The sequence below is a fragment of the Macaca nemestrina genome, chromosome 9, assembly GCF_043159975.1.
Source record: "Macaca nemestrina isolate mMacNem1 chromosome 9, mMacNem.hap1, whole genome shotgun sequence".
NCBI lineage: Eukaryota > Metazoa > Chordata > Mammalia > Primates > Cercopithecidae > Macaca > Macaca nemestrina.
This window is the reverse complement of record NC_092133.1, coordinates 87099309-87125440: the sequence shown is the minus strand read 5'-3', so window position 1 is coordinate 87125440 and position 26132 is coordinate 87099309. Positions and strand designations below refer to the sequence as shown.

General features: G+C 50.4%; 1 protein-coding gene across 8 annotated transcripts in view; it reads right to left on the bottom strand.

The window, feature by feature from the left end:
* LOC105486714 (anthrax toxin receptor-like) overlaps positions 1-26132 on the bottom strand; it is a 48640-nt gene that overhangs the window by 7989 nt on the left and 14519 nt on the right. For all 8 annotated transcript variants that reach the window (XM_071069987.1, XM_071069991.1, XM_071069993.1 and 5 more), the window contains 7 exons: positions 22305-22403; positions 15444-15513; positions 14831-14909; positions 13064-13153; positions 11770-11808; positions 10584-10751; positions 8938-9018 (listed from right to left, as the gene is read on the bottom strand). In XM_071069987.1, the coding sequence (XP_070926088.1) occupies positions 8938-9018; positions 10584-10751; positions 11770-11808; positions 13064-13153; positions 14831-14909; positions 15444-15513; positions 22305-22403 (626 nt within the window). The remainder of the gene's footprint in view (positions 1-8937; positions 9019-10583; positions 10752-11769; positions 11809-13063; positions 13154-14830; positions 14910-15443; positions 15514-22304; positions 22404-26132) is intronic.

Genomic DNA, 26132 nt, shown 5'->3' with positions numbered 1-26132 from the left:
CCCATGTGGGAAAGCTGATGCAATGACAATAGGCAAGAAATTATCAGAAAAAAAATGTGTTTCCTTCTGGCAACTTGCTGGAGAAATCTCCAGCAATAAGGAAACTAATTTTACTGGGCAAGTCATAAAGCACTTCAATAAGATATATGGACATGATGGCACTATCATGGACACTTAGCCCTCTGTCTTCTGGAAAAGTTGAAAGAACAAATGACATCTTAAAACTAAAAATGACAAAGTTAACTGAGTCAATTGGGTTGCCTTGGCCAAAGGTACTATCATTGGCTTTGATGATAATCAGATTCGCTCCTACTGGAAAACATAAGTTGATACCTTATGAAACAGTCACTGGAAGACATATGCTCCTGGTAACAGAACCGCATGCCTCTCCCACTCTCCTAAACTCTGATATGCCTAAAGCTGGAAGGCTTTAATGCATTATGTCAAAGTGTATTCTCACCAGGTAAAGGAAGCTTTTTATGGTGCACTAACTGAGGATAATGAAGCCCTTCATGGTCAAGAATCTGTAACTTGGATCTTCTGGAAATGACATCAGAGGAAAATTGCTTTGAACCTCACTGGAAGGGACCATACCAAGTCCTTGTCACTACCCACACTGCTGTGAGGCTTCAGGGACTTGGACCTTGGGTCCACATTTCATAACTCAGAAAGGCCCCTTTAGACTCTTGGGACTGTATATCTTTAAGGTAAACCTGATGAGAGAAATTTCTCCCCAGAAGCAGACAACATCCTAGAAATGGACAACTTTTCAAAGATCATAAATTAAGATTTCTCTGACATCATGGAAACCTTAAGCTTTTGTCTTTCCCCCTCATTTCCTGCTGTCCTAATCCTTTCCTTTTCTCTACAAGAAAATTCATGGAACCATAATCAGTGGATGGCTTTAGCTCAAGCTTCCGCTCCAGCATAAAACCCGAGCAATTGGGTTTGTGGGCTAAAACCAAAAAAATGAAGAAACAATTCCATTAATACCAGTGTCACTCTATGTTCCGAAAGAGAATCACCCTGAAACTCCAAAGGAAGAGTGGAAAGTTATCCTTGATACACTAAACATCACTGCTACTCGCTTTTCTGCACTTGCTAGAAACAACACTCTAACATTTCCAATTAACAACCTGATTGTTACCAAATACAGAAAACCTATTCAAGTAATACCTGCAAAAGGTATATTTGGCTTCCAGGCACTAGTCTCTCAAGGCCTGAGAATTACCTATATGGGTACAAGTAATTGCTTGTATAATGTCACCAGATTAAATTCAGTAGGGTACTTTTTAAAAACTAAATGTGGTTATATACCTTTACAGCATATTGTAAAGGAAGTACAAAAAAAGAGAACTTCTTTTTATGCAGACTAACGGGCAAACAATTTTTTTTTGAGACAAAGTCTCCCTTTGTACCCCATGCTGGAGTGCAGTGGCATGATCTTGGTTCACTACAACCTGTGCCTTCTGGGTTCAAGCAATTCTCATGCCTCAGTCTCCCAAGAACCTGGAATTACAGGCATGTGCCACCACACCCAGCTAATTTTTGTATTTTTGGTAGAGATGGGATTTTGACATGTCGGCCAGGCTGGTCTCAAACTCCTGGCCTCAAGCAATCTGCCCACCTCGGCCTTCCAAAGTGCTGGGATTATAGGAGTGAGCCACCATGCCGGGCCATGGGTGAACAAATTTAACAAACCCTTGCTCAAATACAACTAAATAGCCCACTTTTCTAACCCCTCAGGGCCTATACGGAGTCAGCAGAGAATCTGCTTATTCCATTCTGCTGAACCCCTGGGAGGTCTGCCTGGCTATAAAATTTAAGAATTTTCCCAATTTAATGATTAGCTCTAAATTTCATGCAGTGGGTTCCCCACTACCAGAAAGAGTGAGGCCCCAGGAAACCAACTGAAATCTTTCCTCAGTAGAAACTCTCTCCTCTTTGTCTGTTTCAAAGTTGGTGCTAACTTCAGTTATTGACTGTTTTTGCTTCTGATCACAGGAGCTATCATGGGAACTTCCATGGGAAGGTATTTGAAAGGCAGGAGTTAGCCATATCAAATAGCCAGATGTGAACCATGGGTAAAAGTCATACTCCAAAAGAGAGATGATGACACATGCATTCACATGGAACATCATGCAGCTTCAGATCTCCTCTTTGCTACAGTTGAGGGCTTGTGTTTGGTACTGAACACAAGTGAATGTTGTACCTATCTCTCCTCTGATCTTGTTACTACAGAAAGTTTAATTTACAAGGTGGCTGGTATTACTGTTTTCTTGGACTCTGCCACCAAATACATTAAGAAAATCTCTCAAGAGAAATGAGCACATAATGTGTTCATGGGAGCAACTGACAGTTGATTTGCAGGCATCCTAAATGGTGGATGACAAACTTGGGTTTTCTAATCTTTATATTTATTCTAGTGACTTTCCAGGCTACCATGCTTGTGTTACCAGGCTAACAACAAAGTTGAATGCCTCTATAAATCAGGCCGTTTTACAGTGAATTATGGCCTGTACACCCTGAACAAAGACTATGACCAATCGACTGAAATATTGTTGAGATGCCTGTACTGCCTGAACCGTGACTTGATTGATTTGGGACAGTTTGCTTCATAAGAAATATTGTTAAGGAGTTCACTTTGGTCTTTGGATATAATCCTTTTTGTAGTCACCCTAATAGTCCCTGTGGTCCACTGCACCCTCTGAAACCTTTGATGTTTTGTATGCAACCATCCATTGAGCATAAGTGGTCTCACTTCCACTAAGTCAGCAACAGCAGACAAAAGTATTGAACTGGCATGATGTTGTGACTTGTGAATTCCATGCTGAGATCAAATAACTCATTTATGATGGTGACAGAAAGTGGCATCAATGCCCAAAGTTTTGGTCAACCTCTCCAAATTGAGAGGCCTCTCAAAAGAGTGAAATTGTTAAATAAAACTAAAATTTGGCCTGAGAAAGCCTCCATACTCACATATTTGAGTTCTCACATATGAACCACAACCTAACTCAGTACCTAAAAACTGAAAACCCAACTGTGGAGTGTGCTTCTATAACAGGAGCTGAGCCTCGGCCATTCACAGCAGCCACACTTCAGCCACTCACAGCAGCCAACTGTTCAAATGAGAACACACAGAGCTGTCGCCAATTCTGCTGTTTCCGTACCTCAGTTCCCTTTTCTCTACGCTGTTTTGCCTTCTCTGTACAGAAATCTTATTTGACCCTGTGGTAGCCCTGAAACCTCTCTGAGTCTGTCCTGACCCTGGGGGCTGCCCTATTTGGAATCATGTTTTGTTTTTTTGGGCTCAGCTAAACTCTGTTACATTTAATTTGTCTGACCTTTTTCTTTTGACATATGTCAAACAATCCTTAAACATCCATAAGTGCACTTGAGCTCACCTGCATACACACTGTCAGTACCAGGGGCTACCACCACAGCCACACACTCTATTTATTGCACGGAGTGTTTGCGCGATTCGGGTCCATTATTTTATCAGCCTCTCGTTTTTCATTATTTTAAATTTTGGAGCTTAATGTTTAACATTGGATAAGGCAAATCTTCTCTCACTGCTTTTCTGTATTAAAAATTCCTTAATGATTCTTAACTGTCTTTTTTTTCCAAGTGAACTTGTCATTTTGATCAAATTCCCTAAAAATATTTCATTACAATTTTCACTAAAATAACATATTAAGCTCATGAATTCCTCTGGGGAAAGTTGACATTGTGCTCTAGATTTTTATATTTTCAAATTTCTCTTGTACCAATAAGTAAGGTTTTATGGTTTCTTTTCATCATGGTCAGCACATTTGTGTTACACTTACACATAGGTATTACGTTTTTTGTGGCTGTTGTAAAGAGAAAGGAATCTTTCATGTTTATTTCCACCTCCTTTGTTTCTACTTATTTATTGCAAAACATTCCAGTAAAAACTTAACCACAATAATTCCAGACCTAGTGTTTACCCACTGCTGAGGGATCCCCTTGATTTCCTCCGGAGCAGGACCCAGGGCACTAACACTGAGGCCACCTCCTCTCCTCTGCCCCAGCCTATCCCAGGAGATACAGGGAGCACTAAGGTATGGGTCTGCACTTGTACTGATGGAGAGGAGCAGGGTTGGGTGCCTCACAGTAGAGGAGACCTCCAGGTAACCGCCCTCTGAATCCGTGGGGTAAGCGTAAGGCGATGAGGAGGTTCCTGGAGTTTGAGAGGGTCTCCTTCCTCACTGCCTCTCTACTGATTGCAGATATCTAAGCCAGCAACTGATCACTTCTCACATCAGCTCAACCACTCTAAGGTGAAGGGACATTTCCTGAAGTGATTGGCAAACAATCAGAAACCTTAATTGCCAGTGCTTTGGAGTTTTGGCTCAATCTTTGGATTTCCTGATTATGTTACAGAAGTGTGTGTGTGTGTGTGTCTGTGTGTGTGGGGGTGTGTGTGTGTGTGTTGGGGAAGGGGGTGGTGCTGAGGAGTTGAAGGAAAGCTTGCTGTAATTGCAATACCAAAGTTATGATCTGAAACTTTCCCAAAAAGCACTGGCTTCAAGAACGGCTGCAAGCTGGGATTCCTGGACAGTTGGAGGCCACAGCCAGCCAGGCTTTGCCACGCCTGTCCCTTGGTCTAGCACCCTCCATGGGCACATGATCAGGAGGAGAACTCAGGAGCTCCATGGTCATGAATGCATCCTAAGGCCCGTCTGCATTAAGCTCCAATTGTTACCCAGAACAACTCTCCCAGCAAACGTGAGCACGAATTTAGAAGGAGGTCTGCAAGTGACAGTGTGAAATCAAGATATTAATATTCACAAATGTATCATGTGTAAATTTCAGTAAATCCTCATTAGAAGCCGTCGATAGTTTCTTGGAAATCATGACTTCCAGTGAAACAGGGTACAAGAAAACCAACTGGATCATAGATTAATTGATACTAGAAATTTAAGATCCTGCGGCATGTATCTAGTCATGAAGACATCATCAAACTTCTAAATAAAAACCAAAATGCTTCTAATATTAAACATTGACATAAATGTGAGCTATACATACCTTTAAGAAAAGTTAATAAAAGCAAATAACATAATTATTTACTCAGTTATTCCAGCTTAGGGTTGCAGGAGGCTGGAGCCTGTCCCATCAGCTCAGGGTGCAAGGTGGGAACTAACCCTGGACAGGATGTCATGTCCTTGCACGTGCACTCACACACCCACACACTCACACTGAGCCCATAGAGACATGTCAATCCACCTGATGTGCACATCTGTGGGATGTAAGCGGAAACTGAAGTACCCAGAAAAATTCCCTGCAGCCATGGGAACAACATGCAAACTCCACACAGACATTGACCTCAGCCGGGAATGGATTTTTTTTCTGATCAGCATCATCATTTCTCACTCAGTGTTCATATGATGTTGAATGAAATGTTATTTGAGGACCTTCTATGTGACATTTTGCACTGAAGAGAAATGCACTTGCAGGTGTTTCCATAGATCACTCTGACAGCAGGGCATGGGGTGGAACCCGACTCAGACATGAGCCTCCCCTTGGGTCAGTTCATAGCCCGGCTCTACCACTCAATGATCCTGCCATGTTGAGCCTATCACTAAACATCAGAGCCTCGGTGTCCACAGCTGTGAAATGCAGACAGTAGTGACTGCCTTGCAGGACAGAGAGGTGGCCATGCACACAGTAAGGACCTGGAGCCAGGCTGTTGGATGCTGGTCCTATTGCTTCCTGGCTGTGTGACCCTGGGTAGGTTACCTAACTTTGTAGGGCCTCTAGCTTCCTCCCCGCAATAGAGTTATGGCATATGTTAGTTTGTGGAATATACTTGCAACAGTGTCTGGCCCACCTTAAGATTGGGTATGAATGGCAGCTATGAGTCCTCTGGGTGTTGTGAGAATGAAATGAGATCCAGTTTCTAAAGGGCTTCCTGCTGTGGTGCGCACACGAATTAAACTCACTGGAAAGGCTGTTATATCATTGTGGGCACTACATTTGGTGACAGAGGGTAAGGTTTCACGTTATTAGCTTGACTTTCCTGATGGATCTAGCAATACTGTTTCCCATTAACATAATGAGCATCCACAGGATAAGGTGAAGGAGGATCGTCAGCATGAATGGGAGGTAGAGTTTGATTCAAGAGCCTCGGAGTCTTGCTGCTGCATTTTGTATGAGTGTGTAGTGGGGATGGCCTGGAAGAGGACACTATCAAAAAATTTATTCAAGGAACTGAAGGTGATAAACCAGAGAGACACACTCAATTTAAAAACAACAAAAAAAAAAATTGAAAGCAAACAAGACTGACTGCTTTTGCCACAAAAAAAAAAAAAAAAAAAAAAATGCTGAGGTTTTTGGTAAACTGAGCCTTTGAGAATTTCCTGCATTATTATGTGCCGAAATGCAAAGATGTTTGGGTTTGCCGAAACCAGCAACTAAACAAGGTTTTAAAGGGCAGCATCTCCTCTAAATTCAACAGCACACTCATACAAAATGCAGCAGCAAGACTCCGAGGCTCTTGAATCAAACTCTGCCTCCCATCCATGCTGACGATTCTCCTTCACTTTATCCTGTGGATGCTCATCAATGTCCCGAACTCATCACACCCCCAGGTCAGCCCACAATGCCAAGTCAGGAAGAGGAGTTTGGAAACAGCCTCCCCACAAGGCCGGGGCATGGACGGAGAAAGAGGCATGCACTGCTTCTGTCAGGATCCGCCACACTGCTGAGGGCCTGAGTGAGTCTCTGTCTGAGGGGAGATCCTGGAAGAGGGGTGCGCAGCACACAGGTGGCCTCTTCACTCTGCCGTGAAGAGACAGACAGCCTACGCCTGTCCTGGGCAGGACGTCTCACCGATGCCTCCACAGCCCTGCAGTTGCAGTTGGGCCGCCTGGCTGGGGCCAAGCCACCCACCCAAGTCTGGTCTCCAGCGGTTTCTCCCTGAGATGCACTCTCTCTCCTCCAGCCTCAGGGCTCCTTCTCACTCAGGGACCCCCTGGCTCAGGCAGGAAGGTCACATTCCCAGTGTCTCCAAGCAGGAAGCTGCTGAGCTCGCCAGCAGCCTGGCTGGAGTCTGGCTTTGTACACTCAGGACTAGGCTTACAGGCCGACCCTGTGGCTCTGAAACGGGCTGCAGGTCTCAGGGGGACGCATCCTCTTTAGTGCATGACTCACGTTAGACCCTGGGGCCAGCACACGGAAGGCTTAAAGAGGAGAACCGGGAAGTCCTGCCAGATTGTCTGAATTCTTGGGTACCCGATAGAAATCTTACAAGACACTCAGTTGGGTGTTCAGGACTACAGTTGGGAAGGACAAGGTCGAATTAGGTTGTGGCAGAGAAGCTAGAAGGAGCCCAGGTCCACAAGGCATAGCTATGGGCTTCCCTGGGTTAGGGACAGATAAGGGGTTGATTTCTGATAGCGTTGGAGGCAGCCACTTACTATCTGGGTGGCCTTAGGCAACTTTCTGGGCCTCTATTTTGCCATTAGTAAAACAGGGATTGTCTCTTCTTTTCCAAGAATTGCAAGGTGGACTTCACACGATGACAGTGGCAGCCTGGCAGAGCCCTGAGCAGTGGTAAGTGCCCTCTGTGATGCAATTACTCTGCCCCCCACCACCCCACCCCTAAACCTTAGCTTCAAAGAGCTGCCCTCGGGAATGAGACAATTCCAGAGACTTGCTCCATCCCCTGTGTCACCACACTGGACAGTAAGGCCATTTCTGGCCCTTTCCCATGCCCACCCTCCCATCTCTTGCCTTCCCTCTGCTTGAGGCTCCTGTTTTCACACTCAGCCATCAAGCTCTATCCCTCCCACCTAAGTGTCTCACCTGTTCCGGGCATTAGGCTGGACTAGTGCTGTGTGACTGGAACTGGGCTGTGTCAATGTGGAGAGGCCTCGTGGGACCTCAGACAGAAATGAGCTTCTGTGCAAGCATGGCTGAGATTGAGAGCCCTGTGCAGAGGCACAGAGCCAGGAGCCCAGCGGCTGGAGGAGCCCTGCATGCCTCTGACACCGGCGATGCCCTGCCAGGTGTCAGTACGCCTCCCGGGGGCTCCTGGCCCGTTTCTCATCAGCAGCGTCCAGAGGCTTGCAGCCTGCAAGGCCTTCTCAGTGCGCAGCCACCTGGCCACTGAGAGCCTGTGCTGGCCTGATGCAGGAGGCCTGGCCAGTGCAGGTCCCTCTATAAACCCTGGGGATGAGATCATCTTCCAGGTGCAAAGGGCTGGACTGTGGAGGCACAGGCAGATGAGCCCCAGGCCGAGCCAGGAGCAGGGCTCTCCAGGGCCCTGGGGCCTGAGCGGAGAAGCCCCTTAGTGCTGATCCAAAAGGAGAGCAGTGCAGAGTAAGGGCAGGAGCCAGGCCCAGTGCACATCCAGCCCTATCACTCACGGACTTTAGGAGCAGGGACGTGCCACTTAATCTCTCAGCACTTCCGTCCCCTTCAGTAAAGTGGATACTAATAACACCTACTGGTACAGTTGCTAGGAGGATGAAAACAGTGAAAGCGTGGCCTAGGGTAGCAACTGGCCCACAGGAGGACTCCATACATTACTGAGGCCTCATAAAAAATTTTTAGTCCTCATTCATAATAAGTTACGAAGAGAAAATCTTAACAATTTGGTCCTCCCCATGGTCCCAAGGCAATGACCCAAGGAAGGAATCCTTATTGCCTATTAGAACCAGTCAGTGTTGCCCAACAACCCCGTTAGCCATCCTAGCCAGCACTCCTGGCCCCAGGTGATGAATAAACGAAGTGCTCGGGTCCCATGTCCAGAAACTGGCTGGGATGCCCACGGGCACCGTTTCTGTGTGTCTTGTGCCGTCCTCCTTGCCAGATGCCTGACATGGCTCTCTGAGCCACAATCCCAGAGGACAGCGGTCAGGGGAAAAGCAGTGGCCTTCTGTCCATCAAGTGTGTCCCTGCACCCCTGCTCACCTGGTCCCTGCGCTGACACCACAGCCATGGCACCTGGCAGCAGCTTGGGTGAGAGAGGTCACAAAAGGTATCCAGATTGCCCTGAAAAGCAACGTGGCCATGAGGAAGCCATGCAGGCTGGACACTACCTCCAGAAGGCATCAGGACTCCCCAGCCACCCACGGCTCTGTCCCCAGGAACACACCCAGACAAAGCTTCCATCTCCCCCTCAGGGAGGGGCCTGGCAGCCTTGTGTGTTGGGGACATGGTCACTGTGGCCACAGAGAGTTTTGGAATCTAGAACAAAACAGTATTTTGCTGAAGGAAGAGAAAACGACAGGGGCAGATTCAGACAAAAAGTCCAAAGGCAGGAGGAGCCTGTGGTTCCGAGCAGAGGTCCTGAAGGGGAGCATGAGTTCGGTATGGGGCCTGGGCAGGAGCTCATGGAAGGGAGGAGTCTTGCTGCTGGGGGCACACAGGGGAAGGCAGGTGAGAGGACCATGCCCTGCTCAGGGAGTAGGTACCTGACACCAGAAAAGAGAGGAAGAGGAAGGCAGAGAAAAAACAGGCCAGAAAACAGCCCAGGACCCATAATGGGCAGCCCTTGGTGCTGCAGTCAGGCCTTTCTGGGCCCTGGTGGGGATGGGATGAGGGCCGTGTGTTGCAAGGCACTGCAAGCCGCTGGCAGGTGACTTCCTCTCCCCGGAGGCTGTGTTTCGGCTTCCCTGTGCCCCACACTCCGGGGAGAGACAGGTCTGGCTTCCCCAGATGCCCACTGAGGCTGCAGAGGAGCCTGACACTCCCAGGAGGAAGCAAGAGATCTGACCACAGACAGAGCCAGGACCAAGGGGGAGAGGGGCAGACCAGGCAGGAACTCTGGGGTCCTTCGCCCTCAACACCAGCCACCCAGGCGCCCTCTCTACCCCTGTGCAGGGCCCCTGCTGCTGCCTGGCTGGGTTCCCCTCAGCAAGATGGGCCTGTACCTGCCCGGGAAGGAGGTTTCCTCAGGGAGAGTGGTTGTGTTGGCTCCGGGGCTCGAGCTCCTGCACAGGTGTCTTGTGAGGGCGCTTTCGGGTCTCCACCTCCTCCCCTCCCTGCAGCGCCTGTCAGCCCATCTCAGCAGGCGACAAGCCCACTCAGGGACAGCTTTTCCTCACTGCCTGAAGATCCTGCTGCCCGAGCTGACAGGTGCCCCTGGCATCCTTGCAGTGTTCGTGGTGGTGAGAATGCGTGTCAGGACTGGTCAATTCTATTTTTTTTCTGATCTACATGACCTTTTGTGACTCAGGTTGCTTGACCCATGCACCTGCAGACAGGTGGTTTAAAGCCGAGGCCACTGCCAGAGCTGAGGCACCCCTGTGGGAACCAGGGACTGGTCAGACATCAAAAGTTGCCACTGTACAGAAACATGGATCCTTCTAGAGAGGGAGTTCAATGTGCGGGGACAGACCTGGTGGTGCAGGGGACAGGAGCCCTCATATATGCCTGCCACTGGGGCGTGAAGGTGAGGTGGGCATCTGGTTTCTCCCGGCATCAAGTGACCAAAGTCCGGCCCCCATAGAGCCTGCCTCCCTCCAGGGCCCAGGCTTCTGCAGTGGGACCCAGCTGCCCCCTCCTCCTGCAGTCCCAGCCTGGGTCACAGCCCCTCTCCATTGTGCCCTTCTCACCTCTATCCCTCTTATCCCGCACACTCCTTGGCATGCACAGCAACAAACAATCACGGTGGGGCAGGTGTTTACAGGAGCTGGGGGCGGAGGTGGGGGCGGAGGTGGTGGAGGCAGAGGCGGTGGTGGTGATGGTGGTGGTGGAGGTGGTGGTTTCTCCTGCTCTGGCTCCTAAAAAAGGAAAAACAACTATCTGCTGACAGTGCTGGTGGGGCACAGTGCTGGCCATTCCCAGATGTGTGTCTGGGGAATGAAAGGACCAGAGAGAAACCCACACCACATGGGAGGGTCCTTCACGTGTGAAACATGCAAACTCCTCCTAGTTGGCAGACAATGCTCTTCTCATAAATGCCAACAACTTCGACTCTGTCCCCTTGGTTCTCCTGTGGCCGCCCTTGTTGAAAGAGGTCTGCTCTGGGGGCTGTGCAATGGTCCCAGCATTTGCAGGTGACTGTCTGCATCCATCTGGCTGCAGATGCAGCCTCCCCGAGCCCACTCTGCAGCACCGCAGAGGCCACCCTTGGCCAGGGAGGTCTGTTTCCACCCCATCCCAGGCCCAGGGCCTCCTGCCTCAGTTACTCACCATTGCCCATGGCCCCTGGGGTGGGTCCCCGACCCAGGTGAGCCACAACCTGCTTCCGGACTCCTGGCCCCTATGCTCACTGGGCTGGTGTCCCTCCCAGCTTGGTGCCCGCCAGGACTCCCCCATCCCTCAGCCCTGCAGTCCTGAGAGGCTAACTCCAGGCAGCCCCTTGTCCCTGCCAGGAGACACAGATCCAGAGAGGCCAAATGGAGCCACAGCCGTCTCTAGAGCCTGGGGACAGGGCCAGGTCCCTGAAACGCGGGGCTCCTTTTCCAGAGCGCCTCCATCCTTAGCATCTTACAAAAGGTCCTTGGGGCATTGACAGAAAAGCCCCATTCATTCAGGACAGATCATCACAGTTGCTGAAACTGGCCCAGGCTGTGAATTGGTGACAAGGCTCCTGTTAAGGGGTGCAGGGAGCGGGAAGGGTGTGCTGGGGACATCACTGTGAGTTCCTCATCTTCTCAGGCTCCATTCTGCCCCTCTGTCACCTTCTTCTCTGCCCAGGCAGGTGGAGGTCATGGGGCGCATGCTTCATGGCACTCTTGGTGAAGGTCGGTGGGCTCCTTGGGATGTGACAATATTGAGACCAAAACTGTGACTTACCTTTTCTGGCTTCTGCACAGGTGGTGGCTCCTTGACAGTCTAGAATGTTCAAAAGAGACAAACCCAAGCTGGATGGGGGTGGGCGGGCTCTGCCTTGGCCCTGCACATAGCTGGGACCCTGGTCTGGAGCACCAGGAGACAGCACTGCCTTTGGGGTGTCACTCTGGCCACACTGAGCCTGTGAAGTTGTACCCGGCAGGCTCCTCTTCCCGGGCCTCAGCCTCCAACCTTACCCAAGGGGAACCCCTGTACCGCCACTGTGGGGTTCCTAGGGGTCAGCCGGGCCGGGAACCAGATCCCTAGAGAGGCCCAGCCCCTACAAGTGTCCTTCTCTGCCCACAGCCACATGGAGAAGAGAGCGTCCGCCCTACTTCCCTTCCTCAGGGAGAGCCTGTCTGTCCCCAGGAGCCCTCCCTGACCTCCCAGCCTCATGGCTGAGTTCCCGGCTTCCTCCCCTCGTGGCTCCCTATGCAGACATGAGCCCTGCGTGTTCCCTGGGCTGAGCTCTGTCCTCTCCTCCCTTTGCTCTGTCCTCTGCAGCTCTCGGAGCTGGGTCCGTCCACCCCAGCTCCCAGCACCCCTTCCATCCTCCCTGCCCCAGGCTCCATCTCTGCTTCTGGGTCCTGCTCTGCCTTAAAGGGAGCCCTTCCCACTCCTGTGGGGTGGACATTTCACCTTCAGCCCTGACAGGACAGGACTGTGAGCCGCCTATGGGCAATGGTGGCCACTTCATTTCTGTCCCTCCCCAGCCCAGCATGGGGCCCAGGGGAAGCTGCAGCTCAGTAAAGACAGATGAAGGAATGGGGAAGGCACCAGACATGTGCCAAGATCCATGCCGGTTCCTCAAGGCACAGACAGCTGGGGGTTACAGCACCGTCCTCCATTTGGGCCATCAGGACTTCATGGGGGACCCTCTCTTCCTCCCTCCACACAGAGGCCACCTCCTGGCCCTGTCCATCTGAGGCTTCCAGAAGTCCAGATTGTTGAGGTAGCCCTGGTTTCAGGGGTTCTGGGGTCACTTCTCTCTAGGAGCCAGGGCGGGCCTCAGCCCCATGTCCAAGGCATCCCAGGCCAGCTCTATGTGACCAGCCCAGGCAGGAGGCCCTGCAGAAGCCCAGACTTGCTAGGCTCTGGGAACGTGTAGACAGGTCTGCCACTCCCTGGGCTCACATGATGAGCTGGGAGCTGAGGGAAACTTTCCACAGGTGGGATCACGGGGCAGTCACATGTTAGAGTCCCTCAGAGGGCGGGCCTGTGCTTGGGCCCCAAGGCTGGGCAGGCAGGGAGCACTTGCCTTCTTGCGGCACAGCCGCCAGAGACAACACAGCAGTAGTGGCAGAAGCAGCAGAGGGAGCAAAAAATAGAGCCAGTTGCTGAAAATGCCCTGGTGGAGAAAGAGAGCACCATGAACCACACCTAAGGGACAGAGGAATGCCAGGCCTGGGAGGGCCTGGGTGGCCTCTTCCCGGTCCCCACCACTTGGCAGCCATCTGCCCACTCCTCACTCTCCCTAGCTGGCCCCGCATCCGGGTACCACAGTAGGGCCAGGGGCCAGGGCTGGGCCCCAGAGAGCTACAGACCCTCTCTCTGGCCCTGCTGAAAGTCTTTGCCCCAGAGCCCTGACAAGAAAGTCCCGGAAGCTTCCATGGTCTGATAAACCCTCACTGCACACTTTGCCTGCAGCACAGGGCTTCTGTGAGAACCACAAAATCTACAGGTACAAAGACGGGTGAGGGTGGGGGTACTGTGGCCAAGAGAGGTGCAGGTGCAGGAGCAGGGGCAGGAGACCCGGGTCCATCCCCCACAGCCTCTCTCCCCACTTTCAGGCTCTGCACCGTGGGCACATCCACGCACCGCTCTGTGCCTCAGCCTCCACACCTGTGCAGAGGGAATGAGCCACCCTCCCTGGGGGCACTTGTGAGGTTTAGAGAGCTCAGACAAAGTCCTGGCTCAGAACCAGGGCCACATGGGGTGTAAGCAACGGGAACACTTCTCTGGGTGTTCTTTACAATAAAGGAACCTCGGGCTGCATCCGTGGGAACGCAGGCTGCTCAGGCCTTCCCCAGATCCAGAGCTCTACTTAGAAAGAAGGCTGGAGAGGGGAGGGGAGGGGAGAGGAGAGGAGAGGAGGCGAGGGAAGATGACTGTGCCAGGCACCCGGCTGGCTGAAGGAGAGGAACCACTGAAGCTGAGCATGAAGGCCGCTGGCAAGGTGGGAGCCCCAGGGCTGCTCCTGATGTGCCTGTCACAGTCGGGCCATCAGTGAGTAGATTCCTGATGGGGAATGCATGCATTCAGCCTGCAGATCCACGTGTGGATGTGCAGGGACAGGCAAGGGGAGACCCAGAGGGAGGGCTCTCAACACTGGTGTGTCCTCACAAGTAAGACTGGGTACAAGGCGGTGGAGTGGGCTCTGGCCTTCCGCCCGTCCCTCCAGCACATCCTCCTGCCTATGCGGCCCTGGGCCAAGCTGCCCAAAGACACGGAGCTCTGAGGAGCAGGCACCTGGGGCACAGCACCTCCATTCCCAGGGGCTTCTTGGAGCTGAGCCCAGGTCCCAGTGCCTGAGAGCCTTCCCTTCAGCAGTAGGAAGGGACATACTGCAGGGCTTGGCGAGGGACATCTCAGAGGCCTGAGCAAGGAGGAGAGGCAGAAAAGGGGCTGAAGGCATCTGGGAAATGACAGCAAGCGACCACCAGGCAGGCTTGGGGGCCAGGGTCATGAGCAGGTTCAGGACCAGATCAGCAGCTGGGGCACCAGTTCAGTGGCACACACACACCCTGACGGCAGTGTGTGGAATCCTCCAGTGCTCCTGGGTCTGAGGTCCTGGCCTACAGGTGCTGGACTCTGGCTCCTGGCAGACAGCCTCCCAGCCTCACCCACCTGCACCATCTGGAAGCCTGGTTGGAGCAGCCTCAGGTGCCTGCTGCACACACTACTTTCTGGGACTGACTGCCTGGGAACTGCCTGCCCTTTCTGTCCTCCCCAGGGTATATCTCCTTCTAGTGCAGAGGCTCTGGACAGTCCTCATACATGTTTGCAACCCCATCCTGGTACTCACACATGTGCTGCTGGTGACGCTGACATTGCTCTTGAAGAATGTTTTGCCATTGTTCAAGCTGACTTCAATAAAGTACTCCCTAAAGCACAGAAAACGCAGATGGCGAGACCCAGCCCGGAGAGATGCAGTTCTTGCCCTTGGCCAGTGGACAGCATGGGTCATGAGAGGTCATTCTCCAAACACTTGCAGGTCAACTCAGCAATGATGACCAAAGGGTAAGCGGGTCAGGCAGTGAGGGGCCCTGCATGGGGTCTCATGCCATTGTGACCATGTCCTAAATGACCAGGGACCACTGCTTGGTGTCACCATTCTGGCTCTTCTGTATTTACAGAGTCTGTTGGCTTAACTCTGAGAGGCAACCTGAAGCAAAGGTACCATTCCTTGGGCAATTATCTCCTGCGTCCTGCCCTCCTCACAGACCCTAGAACACTGCAGATCCCTGAATACCTCTGGGGCCACCAACAAGGGATGTGGGGAGGAGGCTGCTCTTTGCCCAGCCACAGACATGGGCTGCCCCAGCAGGGGGTGGCATCCACATTCTGTACACCTCACGGTGACCAACCCTGACTCCCTGATCTCTTGCCCTCTGGGGCCTCCTGCCAGGGGCACTTACTCTCCAGGTTTTTCTAGTTTTGGCCCAGGGCAATTCATGGAATTATTGTCGATACTGGTTGGCTTTTCATCTAAAAGAAAATGACATGAGAAGAATGTCAATGCACCTGTCTGTCCACTGTTCCTCCCCATGTGTGTCCTCAGCATGCAGAGCTGACCCTGTGGCCCAGGACCGGCATGTGGGCTCTGCCTTCCTATTGCATAGACCCCTGCAAGCACCCGCCACACCCAGGCCCTGTGCAGCACTCTGCTGTGTAACAGGAACAGGCAGGCAGAGTCCCTGCTCTCAAGGACTCACCTTTAGGGATTGCACGGGACACAGAAAACAAAATAAAAAACAGGACAAAACAGATGACAGAGAGTGCAACATGCTGTGATGTCCATGACCAGAGGAGGTGAGGGGACCAGAGGAAAGGGACAGTCGCTTCGTTACGCGTCACTTTTCCTCTCTTGTAGAGCCACAATTTCTGGTCTAGAAGAGCATGAAATGATGCAAGGCCAGGGATTTGCTTCAAAATACTCTGTGGTAAGGGTACCAAGGAAAGCAGGTGGGGGCAGGTTAAGAATGATTGAAAGTAGGTGATGGCTTCTTCAAGTTCATGGTACAATTCTTGCTACTTTGTATAGTGTTGTAAACTTCCATGAAAAATAAATTCTCTCTGAAGAGGTGACAATCCAGCTGAGATTTAAAAGATGAGGAGCCAGCCAGGCAAAGATCCCAGGCAAGGGTGCTTGGGGCTGAGAGAGTGGCCTGTGCCAATGCTCTGGGCAGTGACTCGCTGACCTTGTCAAGGAGGGAAAGAGGTGACCCAGAATAGGGGGCAGGGCCTCCTGGGCCCTGGAAAGGGGTTGGGGTTTTATTTATTGTGCAGTGAATCTGTCCAGGTTGGGCAGATCCAGGATATATTTTGAACATGGAGGCAACAGGACTTGCTGGTGGGATGGATGTGAAGAGGAAGCTTGGAGGAGTCAAAGATGACATTTGAGAGTTTGACCAGAACAACCAGGTGGACAGCAACACAATTTACCAAGATGGGGAAGCCTGAGGAGGGCACTGGGTTTGTTTTTTAAGTCTGCAATTTTGTTTTCCCATTTTTATTTATTTATGTATTTATTTACTCATTTTTGTGGGAGCGTGGTGGGCTCAGGAGAGTTCAGTAACGTGTAGACATGGAACCTTCTCACTCCTGAGCCCTCGCCCTCTTCACACTTCCTGAACTGTGGGGGAGGGCGTGGGCATCTGCCTGCTGGCCTTGATCTAGCTCTCTACATACTGGGCTTGGCTGCCAGGACCCCGGCTTCCCAGGGTCCAGCAACTACCTGGCCAACCTAGGACTGGTAGAACCCATGGTATCGACATTTTTGCCAAGGATGATTTCAAAACAATTATGGCATCCTCCTCATTTTCCCGTAAAAACTCTTCTGTTTTTTTGTTTTTTTTTTTCACCTCCCTCAATATGCACATAGTTTACTCTGGCATGTGTTTTCCATTGCAATGCCCTGGTCCTGAATAAATAGCATTTCTGTTTAGAGACACTGTTTGTTATTTAGGTTGTCAAAAATTGCACCCAGGCGCTTCCAGAAGCCAGAACCAGGCTCTGCCCCTGCTTCCCCACAGGGACAGATGCAGGACAGAGGGAAGTCTCTCCCTGACCTGCACCTCCAGGCTGGCATCAGTGGCCAGGGAAGGCACGCTGCCATCTAGTGGGGGGTGCAGGGGAGGCGTGTTCAGTGGTGGCCAACACTCCAGGGACATTTTCAGGGGATATCTTCCTAATAGTGAAAATAGGTTTAAAGGTTGTTCTCAATTATTTTTAAAAATAAGCTTCTTTTTACTCCTGGACAAGCCATCAACCAGGAGCAGAATGGCCATCTATGCAGGTGCCCAGAGCTGTGGCAGGGGCTCCCCGCTGCGAGACGTCAGTGCTGGCCTGTGTATGGAGAGGTAGACGGTAACCTCCAGGGTGGGAAGCCAGTGCACCCACAGGCCCACAGAGGAGGCAGCTGAATGCCCTTCATGGAGGTAGGCTGGGTACCCCCTTTCCCAGCAGCTGCCATCACAGGGAGGCAGAAGGCCCTGGTAGGGCAGCCAGATTGCCTGGGTCTGCTTTCCTGCCCTGCAACATGGACTGTATGGCCCTGGGCAGGCTCTTCTATCATGCTTCTCTCTAGTTCTCCATCCATACGGGAAAGTTGTCAGAACTAAAATGAAGTCATTTGTGTTAAAAAATAAAATAAAATCCATGAAAAATAGGGCTAAGAAAGGCTACAAAGAGAGGGTTTTATGCCTATATGCCTGGTAATAAAAATATCACAAAAGACTGCAAAAACCACAACCTTGCACAAAAGCCATTGCAAACTTAACACAAAAAAATACGTCCACAGGAACATGTGCCCAAGAACTGCCTGTCCAGCCTTGAACTAGTGTCACCCTTGCTATTGATCTGTTTGGGCAAGAATAATGGTCTCAAACCAATTATGTAATCTTCATTTCTCCTTTAAAAGCCTTTGTCTTTTGTTACCTCCCTGATTATGCACATTACTATGGCACACATATTCCCAGTGCCGGGCACTGTTCCTGAATAAGTACTGTTTTCTTTTAGAGAGAAACTCTGTTGTTCAGGTTGACATAAATGGTGTCCAGAAGTAGACCTGGAGTAGGACCACTATTGGAAGAAATCAGCCATTCTTGGAACTGGTGTGCAGTCCTCACTTGAGCCCTTTGAGCTCTCTGTTTCTGTGACTTGCTTTTTCTGCCCTGAGTCTTCTTTCAGGCTGAGCCTCCTACTTTTGGGTAGAAGCTCTTGACATCATTCAGCATCTGATTTAGATAAGGCCACTGTAACCAAAGACCTTATATCCCTCCTGAAATGATAACAATGTTTTGTCTTTTCTGGTAAATTCTTTCTGGTATAATGACAAGTGTTCTCCTGATTTGAACACCCTTGTTTCTACATAATTTACATTTGTTTGTGAGGCATGTCTTTTCTGGCAAATTCACTTTTAGTTCTGCATTCCTAATTAAATATTTTGTTTGAGCTGCACACCTGGGTTAAAATCTCTGTGAACAATGATTTTGGTTCATTGAGCTCATTTGGTTCTCTGTGAATCATTTGGTTCTCTGTGAACAATGATTTTGTGTGTCTGTAATTGATTTGGCTCTTTTCTCTTGCTTGTTTCTGAAAATATTCTCCTGGTAAAAATAAGTTTCTGAATAATGGAGGCAGGATGGCTAACTAAAAGCCACTAGGGCAGTTGCCTCTGTCCAAAGCACCAGTCCAAACTCCTGACCTTTCCTGACAGGAGATTTTCAGGATTTTCTTTGCACTGGAGAGATCCAAAAGAAATGGAATGGGATTCTCAAGCATTAAGGCATGCCAGATTTTCTGGGATTCCAGCCAATTACATACTATGGCCCATTTTTTGCACATTTTAAAACGGATGGGCAAATTCCATCAAGGAAAATTCAGAGTCAAATAGTCATTATTCGAACTCTCTAAAAAACTCTGCCAATATAGAGTTAACATGTAGAATCCTCTAAATTCTCTTTCTATCTCTATTTCTGTCTATATGCTTCAAATCTGCAGACTTGTCTACTGGTATTGCGATAAGCTCACTGCTTATGGCATTCCAGCCAAGATTTTCTTAAAAACGCCAAAAGGGGCATTCAAATCAATCACTTTACAAATTACAAAAGCTCCATGGTAACCAACAACCTAGACATTTTTTAGAAATATAAATTTAGGTTTGTCTAACTAACAATTAGAGTGATGAAGCAGTTAATTAAAACATGAATAGTTTGAAAAAAGGACTAGATAAATGTTTATAAAAGTTAGGCTCTTGGATTAAACAGGTCAAAATCTTAAACTCAGAGCAGTAATATGTCTCAGTCTGGCATAAAAATTTTGCTTTGTGTGACATGCAGGGACCAAAAAAAAAAGGAAAACCCAATACTACACTAACCCAATACTGTACTAACCCAACACTGTACTAACCAAAACTGCTAAGATGCTTTCCTTCCCAGTCAAACAAACTGGACTAGCAAACAAAAGATACATTCAAGGCTACTTGGAGATTTTGCTTTTATCATCTAATTCAACCAGTCATAGCTAAATGTAAACATTGAAAATTTAACTCTAAATTCATTTGAAGCTGAAAAAAGAAAAAAAAAAAAGCAGCTTGTTAAAAACCAAACTGTTATAAAAACTGTTTTACTCAAAATTTTTATCAGTAGCCTTCACTGGATTACTGATAAGGGCAAATAAAGTTTAGCCATGTGAACAGTAACCAACTTTGTCAGACATATAATTTGTATTCAACAGACTTTTATTTTTTATGTTTTTAAAATTTTTTGTCACCCAGGCTGGAGTGGAGTGGCACGATCTTGGCTCCCTGCAACCTCTGCCTCCTAAGTTCAAGTGATCCTCCCATCTCAGCCTCTCAAGTAGCTGGAAATATAGGCCTGCACCATGACACCCAGCTAGCTTTTTGTGTTTTTGGTAGAGCTAGGATTTCGCCATATTGACCAGGGTGGTCTCAAACTCCTGAACTCAAGCGATCTGCCTACATTGGCCTCCCAGAGAGCTAGGATTATAGGCATGAACCACCTCACCTTGCCACAACAGGCTTTTTATTAACTAGTGAGTTTGTATGTTCCATTGTCTTATGACTAACATTCTAAAATGTAAGCTATAAAATCTTTGTGTGTGTATATATATGTTTAGGTGTGTTTACACATACGTACAAGTTTTATGTTGTGTCTACTTGGTAAAATCTGACATAGTCATCCAGAAATCCCTTAAGGAATTCTGTTTAGAATGACTTAAATAAATGAGTGCTCATGTAAAATATATGGTAATTCTCCTGCCTCAGCTTCCTGAGTAGCTGGGACTACAGGCATCTGCCACCACGCCCGGCTAATTTTTTTTTTCTTTTGTATTTTTAGTAGAGATGGGGTTTCGCCGTGTTAGCCAAGATGGTCTCCATCTCCTGACCTCATGATCTGTCTGCCTCAGCCTCCCAAAGTGCTGGGATTACACGCGTGAGCCACCATGAGCAGCCAAAAGATTTTCATCAAAAAGAAGAAACTGCGAACATTGTCAAAATCAAAATGGAGTCAATATGTTAAAAAAAAAAATCCTGGCAAGTTGAGATGGGGAAGTCTATGAAGAGAGGATTCACAAGCTTGTATACCTGATAACAAAAACCATCACAAGTCTCTGCAAAACTACAACCTTGTACAAAGACCATTGCAACTTTTGCAAGGACATCTGCCCAGCTACTGCCCATGCAACCTCACACTGGGGTCACCTCTATTATTATTGACCTTAGTAGCCAAGAAGAATTAACTGAAACAATTATGTAATCCTCCTCACATCTCTTGTCAAATCGAACCTTCCTGAATATGCATGTAGTTTCCTATGGATGCGCATTCCCACTGTGATGCCCATTCTCAGATGAACATCATTTTCTTGTAAAGAGCCCTTGTCTGTCTGTTATTTAGGTTGACACATTCAAAGGAATTTCTGTGAGGCTGCTTTGAGGATTCAGGGAGATACTGTGTGTAAGGCACTTGGCACAATATCTGATGTAAGTGCTCAATAAGCATTACCTTTCCTTAGAAAGGGGATGCTCAGTCCCTAAGACACTCCTGAGAAAGTATAACCCAGTGAAAACCGAATTCCCTGAGACCATCCACACAATTCTAATGAGTGGGAATGTGGGGATGACAGGCCCAGCCCTTCCTATGTATTCATGGAAAAGAGGAAAATGGCCAAGAAGCCTCTTGGGGGAAGAAAAGTCATCCTGGGATTACCACATGGCCCTGGAATTAGATGTCAGTGAACATATTATCATCAGATCAAATGAATGTATCAAAGGGCCACCTGGGAAGATCAAGGAGGATGCAAAAATCCAACTGCACCCCAGGCACTCAGTGGGGAAGAGCACACGCCCCTCCCCAGCACCCAGGGCACAGTGTCTGCCTGGACTGTGCGCTTCCTCAGGCCACTCCACCATCATAGAGGTCCTCTGATGCCTAACTATAGTCAAATAACAGGAGATTTTTTAAAATGCTATAGCCCTTCCACGAACCAACTGCTCTACACATGTGATTTTGCATAGTTAGGTGCAACTGTGGCTGACCATCTGTAATATGAAAATCCACACCCAAAATGCTTCAAAATCTGACATTTCTTGAGCACCAACATGATGTTCAAAAGAAATGCTCAACAGAGAATTTCAGATTTCAAATTTGCGGTTTGGGATGCTGAAACATAAGCATAATGCACACATTCCAAAACCTCAAAAAATTGAGAAACTAAAACATTTGTGGTCCCAACCATTTCAGTTAAAGGATACACAGCCAGCACCATATTGGCTCCATGTTAAATTGAGAAAATAGAGGCTCAGAGTAGAATACTCATCTGGTCAAGGTGACACAGGCAATGTGTGCCTGAGCCAGGATTCCAGGGCCCAGGCCTACAGGCTGGCATCCTCCCTCAATGCAAGGTAAACACACCCCTCTGGGCAAGCTACTGGTGCACCTGGCCAGCCAGGCTCAGACCTCCGGGGCTGCCACCATTTCCCAGGAGTAGCCTTGTGGGCTTCGGGTCCTTCCAGCCTCACTGAGGGGGAAGCCCTGATCTGAGATGCTCTCTTGGGATTTGTTACTTCCCCACTTGGCAGATGAAGGGAGGGGTGGCCAGGCTTCCCAGTGCCTCCTTCCACTTGTCCTCATGGCCTCTAACCCCACCGGGTCCAAGGGAATGGTTGGCAAGGGCTGGGAGGCTTGGCTGGCTGTGGGGAAAGGCAGCATTGTGTGGGAAATAAGTGACTCAGAGGCACCGAGGAGACAACTCACCAACGATAGTGGTTTCATTGAAGATAAATCTGCAAATAACTTCATCCTGTTTCTTTAGATTCTGAAAGCCATTTCCATGAACAACCACATGGTAGGGTTCTGCAAGGACAACGTTCAAAAGTCTGAGTGAGGAAGAGTGGAGGGCTGCCTCCCCTCTGACCTCCCTGTTCCTGGAGATCCAGCCCCAAAACCGAATTCCCAGAGGATCCTGTAAGGAAAGAGCTGCGTCTGAACCAACATCTATGTGCCCACTGGGTCAAATTTTCACCTGGTGTCACTGAGGGTCCAGGAAGAGGCGTCTGGGCCTCAAACACTCAAGGGCCCTCTCCCTACCATTCCTGAACCAAAACGCTAAGGAAAGGCCTTGGTCCGGGCACAGGTAGGCTCAGAGTGCTATTCCTGCCCTGAAATTTGTGGTGTTCCCTCGGGCCCCAGGTGTGCAGGCCGTGCACTCAGCCAGGCCCTCCCTGATGTAAGGTGTAAGCGGAGCCATAATGCTGCCTGAAGACACCATGTCTCATGCACCCAGCTGGGCACCCAGGCCTGGATGCCTCCTTCAGGGCTGCTGAACACTTGGGGTCCCTCCTCCCTGTCTTTCTGTGTGCCTGTGGCAGGCAGGACACCCACAGTGACAGGGCCAGGACTCGGGTGCGGCAGGCGAGTCACCAAGGACCCTGCTCAGGGGAATCCATCACAGAAGCCCTGTTTTAACTGTGATTCCAGAGACCTACAGGTGATTCCTCATCTCCTGCTCTTCCTGAACCAGTAAGGACCACAGGGCACCCACCCTGAGGCTCAGGGAGTGTGTCCTTCCACCATTGTGGAAGGACAACTCCTGCCATGAGCCAAAGACCACAGGGGGCACAGGGCAGGTGAGGGCTGGCCCCAGGAGCCAGCCGGGGTTACCACAGGTCTGAAGCTGCCAAGGGCATTGGCCTCCACCCCTGCCTCCTGGCCCAGGCCCCGCGCATACCAATCCCTGCTGATGCCTGGGGTGCCCCTGATTCATGCACCCAAGGAAAGCTTCCTGTGAACCCTGCTTCCTGCCTTCCTGCAGCATCACACCTTCAAGGCAGGCTGTGGGTGAAGCTGGCCTGCTGACATGCTTTCTGAGGCTTTCAGAATGGGAGCCTGCAGTTGAAAGCCTGAACATTTCCCAGAAATATCTAGATTTCTAGCTTTCTTGGAAAATGGGAAATGCAGGCCTCAGTGGGTTTGTTTCTCCATGTCAGCTCCTGGCTGGGACCTAGGGAACCATGCTCCTCAGATGAGGAGCTCTGAGGCCCACCTCACTTCAAGGCCCTCAACGCTGACTGCTGACATCAGCTGGCTGAGCCTGGCCTACTCTTCCTGCTCAAGGTGCCAGCCCGGCCCTTGTAGGCACCCATTTGATGGATACTACACTGCCCTCAGAAGAGCCTGGGCCTAGTGGGGGCACTGAGGCTGTGAGAGACAGCAGGAAATGCCAACTTGGTGCCCTGTTCTGAGAAACTAGACATGGGCCCCCACAGGGCAAGCATGGGGGTCTCTCCCACCGCTAAGGCTGACAGCAGCTGCTTCCAAATCTGATGTTGCCAGATACTCTCAACGTCTTCCCAACTCGGGCTTCCAAAAAGCCCTGACCAGCCAGACACTGGGCTCAGTGTGTGCCCGGGAGGGAGCAACTGGGCCTGTGGCCTGCGCCCCTTGGTCAGCACAACTTGGCCACTCTAAGCAGGACTGAGGGCTGCCCCAAAGCTCCATGGACGGGGTAATTGCAAATTACATCCTGGGCTGCGTTAGGACTATGTATTCTATGTATTGCAAGCAAGCATTTTTTTCCCAAGGTGGATGGATAAAAGGAGAGAGAGAGAGAGAGAGAAAGAGAGAAAGGAACGTGGCCAAACATTCATTGTAAAATCCCAGTGGTGGATGTAGGTGTGTTTGTGTTCATTGCACAATCCTTTCCACTCACCTATAGGTTTGAAAATTTCAACAATAAAAGGGTGGAAGAAAACCAAAGAACTAAATAAGAAAATTATGCTTAGACATAGACAACCAGAAGTCATGATACATCCTGGGTGACAAGTGACTGATGAGAGGCACAGACCAAGCCCTTGGGCTTCAGGGAGTCAGAGGGCTGGTCATCAGGGAAGGCTTCCAGGATGAGGTGCCCTTTGAACAGGGCTGTGAGGGACAGGTGGACTCGGCCCTTCAAGGTGAGGCAGGGCTTGCAGAGTGCCTATGCCCCACCTGGTCCCACCTCTGCACAGGGCTCCCAGAGCAGGGAGTAGCCCCTGGAGGGCCTGGGGTTCCTGCTAAGAGCCTCAGACACCTACCAGGCTAGAGAGGGAGGTCCCTGTCAAAATCCTCCAGCTATGTGTGGTGGATGGCTTCAGGATGGGCCTGGAGCAGTGAGGCCACCAGAGGCCTCTCCCAGGCTGGATATAAGGCCCAGGGCTAAACAAGGGAGTCTGGGCTGCATGCCTTCCTCCCTGGCCTCCTTCCTGGGCTCCCTGGAGCCCTCCTGGCTTCTTGGTGGCAGCCTGCTGACAGGGCTCATTCTGTTGCATTTGGGTTTCAGGCTCCTGCCTTGGCCTTTCCCTGCTGTGACTGTCACCCTCCATGTGGGGCAGCTTTGCCCAAGTTAGCCAACAGCTGACAGTTCAGGGCTGTGACTGCCAGGCCACATGGGCAGAGGCAGAGGGCCGAGCTGGTGGGCAGAACGCACCTGTTGTCTCAACTCAGCTGCCTCCAGGGAGGAGTGACGACTCACATCCTCACCTGGGGTTGACAGGGCTGCTCACACGCCACAGCCTGTGCATGTCCAGGGGACATCATCAGAGGAGCACAGCTGTCACCACTGCTGCACCGCTGAGCGAGCGGCTTTAAATCAGAAGCAGCAGAAAGAGACCCCGAGGGGGAGGGGAGCTCTCTCTACTCCACCCCCACCCTCAGCTCTGCATCAGGGAGAGGTGGGGTCAGGGACAGAGCCCAGGACCAATCATGGAAATGTCAGCACAGCTCCCGTTTGTGGGACCTACCAGCTCCCAGCCCTGTGCCAGTCCCCACACAGCCCAGTGCCTTAGGACTCACGACAGGCCTGACAGTGTCCTTTCTGTTCATGAGAGGCACCGCTGGAACTCGCTGGAATTGGACAATTTACTCCTTGTTGTGTGCCCATGGAAAGCAGAGCTCAGACAAGGACAGTGTGCCCCACAGCCTACTGCCGGGGCACCCTGCAGTGAGGAACAGGGAAGCCAGAGCCCAGCTGCTGGAGGGCCTGGTGGTCTTGTGAAGGGCCTCGTGCTGTCCCCATGGAGGGAGGACACCCAGGGCTCCCTTCATCTCCAGCAGCCGCAGTTGTGCAACTGCCGGCCATGCAGAGCCCCAGCCTGCACAGAAAGATCTCAGCACAGACAGAGGCATCACAGAGGCCCTCACAGGGCTGTCACCACCATGCTGGGAGCCCGGCTGGCAAGAGGGCATCTTCGCTATGTCCCAGACAGCATGGACAGGCACTGGGATTGATCCTGTAGGACTGAGGTGAGCCGAGGGTGTTTGTGTGGATGCCTTTGTCGGGCTATGGAGGTTTCCTTCTGCTTACAGGGTGCATTGGGATGTTGACTCCCCCACTTCTTGTTCTTCATCCCCTGAGATAACTGCTTGGTTCCTGTTTCCCGTTTTGCTGATGTGGTAAATTACACAGATATTTCAGCTCCTGCACCTACCTGGCCTTCCTGGGAGGAGCCCTGGCTGCTCCTGGCCTGTGGTCTGGGTTACCTGCGGCTCCATGCCATTTGCTGGTGTTTCCCTGAGAGCTTCTCACACATGTCTTTTCTTGCTTTA